The sequence below is a fragment of the Priapulus caudatus genome, unplaced genomic scaffold (genome assembly GCF_000485595.1).
Source record: "Priapulus caudatus unplaced genomic scaffold, Priapulus_caudatus-5.0.1 Scaffold359, whole genome shotgun sequence".
Lineage (NCBI taxonomy): Eukaryota > Metazoa > Priapulida > Priapulimorpha > Priapulimorphida > Priapulidae > Priapulus > Priapulus caudatus.
In genome coordinates this window covers 48,854-53,666 of record NW_014577420.1, presented here as the reverse complement: position 1 = coordinate 53,666, position 4,813 = coordinate 48,854, and the positions used below count along the sequence as shown (strand labels likewise).

Genomic DNA, 4,813 nt, shown 5'->3' with positions numbered 1-4,813 from the left:
TGGTAGATAACAACATTATATATATATATATATATATAGGGAATAATTCAGCTAGTAACTGTGAGACAGCCTGATGGGTCACCATGCTCGTAAGGCTGGTGCAAAGTGGTAACATACATGGGGATTGACAGTAGGATCTGTATGTGTGTGTGCTCAGGAGGAGATTGTGGAGCGACGGCTGCCGGCTGACATCCCGGCCGAACATTCCGGCCATAGGATCCTAGTCAAGTGCTCAGCACTGAAGCTTGAGTTGGAGGTGGAGCCACACTTTGGCATCATGGCACTGTATGATGCAAAGGAAAAGAAAAAGGTAACCAAGATATTCGGTGCAGCTGCCCTGAAGGGTAAAGCTAGAGGGCAGGGTGTCGGGGACAGTCTCAGGGAAGGTAGGTTTATTGATAGACTTCATGTGTTAACGTTGCTTCAGAGGTTTGCTTGCTGAAATTTAACGTGTGTTCTATTGTTCGATTCCATAGTTTGTCATGATGGTTGTCTGTATGCTATATGGACAATAGTATTTACTGAATGCAAAAATATTTGTGGGAAATGTTTTAAATATTTGGTTAATGTAACGGTTTCCTCACAAACCTGTTATAGTATCGTTTTTAAACAATTGCAATCAGTAACATGAAACTTATGAGTCACTGAGTGTTATTACTGTTAGTAAAACGAAGCGTTTCTTTGTCTGACAGTTTTTCGTTCATGTATTACATGTCATTTTGAACACTCATCATCGTTGTTGTCTGCGTTCGTTTCTAGATATCGGAGAATTTCTATTTCGATCTGAACCCGGAGCCGATAAAGAAGATGTTAGCGGCGCACGTGCCTCACCAGGATTTCTCCACACTCAGCCGCTCCTGCATCTTCAACATCACCTACCCATCACCCGACATATTCCTCGTCGTTAAGGTAGGTGTGCGTCCCAGGCTGTTAGGATCACTCGCAGAGAGGGGAGAGGGAAGGGGGGAACTGGAGTAGGAGCAAAAGCGAGAGCAAGGGTGAGAGAAAGATAGAAAGGGAAAGAAAGGACAGCTGAAAGAGTCTATGCAGGGTTCTTATGCTTCTAACATTACTCTTTATTAGCTGATACGGCATTGTATATTATTTACGACCAAGTAAATAAAAAACAAGCAGCAATGACATGAGCATAATATTATGTTGTGTTGTAATGTTTACAGCTAGAGAAGATATTGCAACAAGGAGATATCAGTGAGAGCGCAGAACCGTACATGAAAGACGATAAGGTATGCGCAAACACAACATAGTTTTTTCATTATTAGTAGTATTCTTATGTTACATCTCTTTTAACGAAGCCTTGGTCAGCAGGTTTTCATTTAATAGACATGAAAAATTATTTGTTCCATAGTTACTGTATAATTAGTATTAGTAAGTGCAGTATTGATCAAGAAAAAAATTTATCGAACTTTAGTGAAGGGCAAGTACCAACAGTAGAGTAATGAAAGTTCGTAAATATGGAGTAGCCCACCAAGTTTATTGAGTGTTAAGTCACTTTATATTCGCTATCTATGTGTATTTCGTGAACATTTTATGCCTATTATGCCTGAAACATGGGTTAGAAGTGAATTGGTAAAGGTGCAAACGTACCCTAGTAATTTCATTAGTATATATGTAGTGATAGAATTGGTTGAGGTAGGTGCAGATTAGGTAGATATGCTTCATTAATGCTGTTACTAACCAGCAATGCATCTCTGCAAGTTGCCTATTAACATTTTTCAACGAATGTTTCGCTCAGCGGACAAGCCTCAAGAACGCATCTTGTCCATTGAAAGAGGTATGATAGTGCCGCCACCGCTTGCATTCTTGCCGACTTCGGCACAAGCTGATCATATAAGTGCTATACCAAGAAAATCGTTATTCACATCTATGATAATGTTCAAGGTGGTCTGTTGTCAGAGAGATTATGAGTAGTTACGACGATTAATTAGTTAGACTTATGACGACGATCGTAACTCTGCGATGTTGTTGTCTTCGTAGCACTTGTGTGCGCAAAAGTGACAACATCCTGAAGTGAACTTATCATTTATATGCTTATACTCATGCTCTTATATAACCTATATATACTTGTATACTTAGATTTACTTTTATTCTTATATTCTTGAACTGATGTACTTATGTTGTAAACCATTTGTGTTATTTCTGTTAACGGGCCCTGCATGATTAACTGTTACATGTCATTAATTGTGATAAATTGCCAAAGCATGCATTTGAATATGTCATATGGGACAAATATGATATATAAAACCGCTACTTACTTTTATACTTTTTATATAACTATTTATTAATTATTTAACTACTTATTATTATTATTTGCAGTTTATTAAGTATTTGTAAAATTGTTGTAATTGTTTCGTGCGTTTCTACATGCCGCAGCGTGAGAAGGTGTGAGCGAACGCGCAGTTCTACTGATCATTTAATTCATGTATTTTATCATTTAATTCATGGAATCGTTGTAATTGCTTCGTGCGTTTCTGCGTGTTGCAGCGTGACAAGGTGCGAGCGAACGCGCAGTACTACTGCGAGCGACTGGGTCAGTACTGCATGCCGTTTGCGTGGACGGCGATCTACCTGACGAACATCGTGAAGGGAGTGGCGAGTCTGGAGCGCGACAGCGACAGCGACGCTGGCAGCATCGCCTCCAGCAGCCTCGGTAAGATGTCGTCGTCGCCGCCGTCGTCGTTATCATTGTCGTCGGTCGTGCGGAATGTCTAACGTTAAAGCGCATTCATTCCGCGTTTCGTAGTAATATAAGCTCGGCATGTATGCTGTGTATTTTACAGCGTGAGACTAACGCAATATACACTCTGTAACATCCATGCATTTGGTCCTCATCTTATCTCTCCTGATACTGTTACTCATGGGCCTGATACTTTCAAAATAATAATATTTAGTAAGACTCCCGTGTGAGAGTAAATATATTTTGTGATGAATCCACGTGTTTCACTTTTGCTAATAAGTTTCGAGAGCTAGTTTACGTCATAGCAGCGACGAACGACATGTAACGCCTCCCTCCTTACTCCTTCCTCTCACAGAGAGGAACGACATGTAACGCCTCCCTCCTTACTCCTTCCTCTCACAGAGAGGAAATCCGTGCCAAACTTCGACAGCTTCAAGCAGGGCAAGTCCGGCAGCACGGCGTCGTTGCCACGGCGAGGCTCGCTCGAGAGGCTGAGGAGCAGCGGGTCGGAGAAGAGGAGGAGCTGGTCGCCGGAGGAGGCGAGCGCGAACCTCGAGTGCTTCCGTCCGGTCACGCTCACCGTGTCCAGCTTCTTCAAGCAGGTGCGAGGTCAGGGTGCAGGCTCCAGCCGTGTGCTGGTCAGCTAGTGCTGAAGGTGGGGTTCTCCCCACGCGGGTCTGTGACGCATGTCGGTGTCCGATGTGCGTTCAAAGCTGAAGCGTGCGGGGGGGGGGGCGTTGTCAAAAACAACATCAGTTTCAACATTACTCTTAACGTTAACTTCCTTTCGTAGACTGTCGACGGGATTCTATTTCATAGAGTTTTGAGGAAATTTGCTAGGATTGTTACATTTTAACTTTACGATGTTTCTAGTAGCGGTCTAAGAGCTAAAGTCATGTGAGAGAAACATTATATTATATTATGTTATGTTTGCCGCAGGAATCGGAGAAGCTGTCGGATGAGGATCTGTATAAGTTCCTCGTTGACCTCAAGCGACCCACGTCTGGACTGAAGAAACTCAAGTGCATCCCGGGTAGGTTATGAGTGTGTACCTACTACCTTGCTCCTGGGCTATGGCATCTGGCTTACTGTCCTTCTACCGTTTCCACTAGATCTCTGTTCCACCGAGGTAGTATGCGTTTTTCAAAAGTTACGTACGGGTACACTCATTCTAGTGACCGCTAACAGAGATCTGACTGTGTCTCCATGCAGCAGCAGCTGCAGCTCTACCAGAACATGCCATCGTTCATGTTCCACAATAAACCCTCTCCCTCCTCCCTCTCCTCCTTTCCTTCTCTCCTCTTCCGCTCCTCCCTCTCCCCTACTCATCCCCTTCCCCTACTCCTCTCTCCCCCTACTCTTCCTCCTCCCTCTACTCCTTCCCCTCCCCACCTCCTCCCCCTCCCCTCTTCCTCCTTTCTCTTGCCTCACGTTGCTTTCTCTCTGCAGGCACATTGAAGCTGGACATATCTCCGTGTCCGGAGGAGGTGAAGTACTGTCTCACGCCGGAGCTGGCACGGCTAGACCCGTACCCCGATGACAAGGGAAGACCGACGAAGGAGATCCTCGAGTTCCCCTCTAAGGAGGTGTTTGTACCGCACTACGTCTACAGGTGCGTGGTAAACTCACTCCCACAGAATGCATATGTATATGTTGGGGAGAACACATGCACGCATGCATGCGCACACGCATGCATGCGCACACACACGTGCGCATACACGCACGCATGCACACAAACACACAAAGATATATGACTAGCAATATTCATTGAGAGAAAATGTCGCCATAAAAATTTCTTATATTTTCAATTAGTACTATGTATCTAACTATCTATCTATCTATCTATTTATCTCCGACTGAGCCTGCGCGCAGCGTCGAGGCCTCGGTCAGGTTCCTCCTCGTATGGCGGACATGGAGCTGTTACGCTCCTCCTGCTGGTCAGACCGCCCGTCGTCGCCGGCCAGATGAGTATGCGCAGATGTCATCGTGTATACGTTAATTGATTCTTAATTATTTAAATTTAATATTCTTTCATTTAGGAATTTATTTATGTATGATTATTATTATATTATTATATATTTATATTAAATTAAATTTTTTATTTTTTATTTATATATA

The 4,813-nt window shown here is 43.6% G+C and overlaps 1 protein-coding gene across 1 annotated transcript in view; it reads left to right on the top strand.

Annotated features, from left to right (window-relative positions):
• The window catches only part of LOC106809494 (dedicator of cytokinesis protein 7-like), a gene marked incomplete in the record, with an annotated part of 65,865 nt that overhangs the window by 19,088 nt on the left and 41,964 nt on the right, over positions 1 to 4,813 (top strand). The window contains 7 exon segments of the mRNA XM_014812581.1: positions 158 to 310; positions 760 to 909; positions 1,179 to 1,244; positions 2,503 to 2,668; positions 3,098 to 3,297; positions 3,635 to 3,728; positions 4,145 to 4,307. Of these exon segments, the coding sequence (XP_014668067.1) occupies positions 158 to 310; positions 760 to 909; positions 1,179 to 1,244; positions 2,503 to 2,668; positions 3,098 to 3,297; positions 3,635 to 3,728; positions 4,145 to 4,307 (992 nt within the window).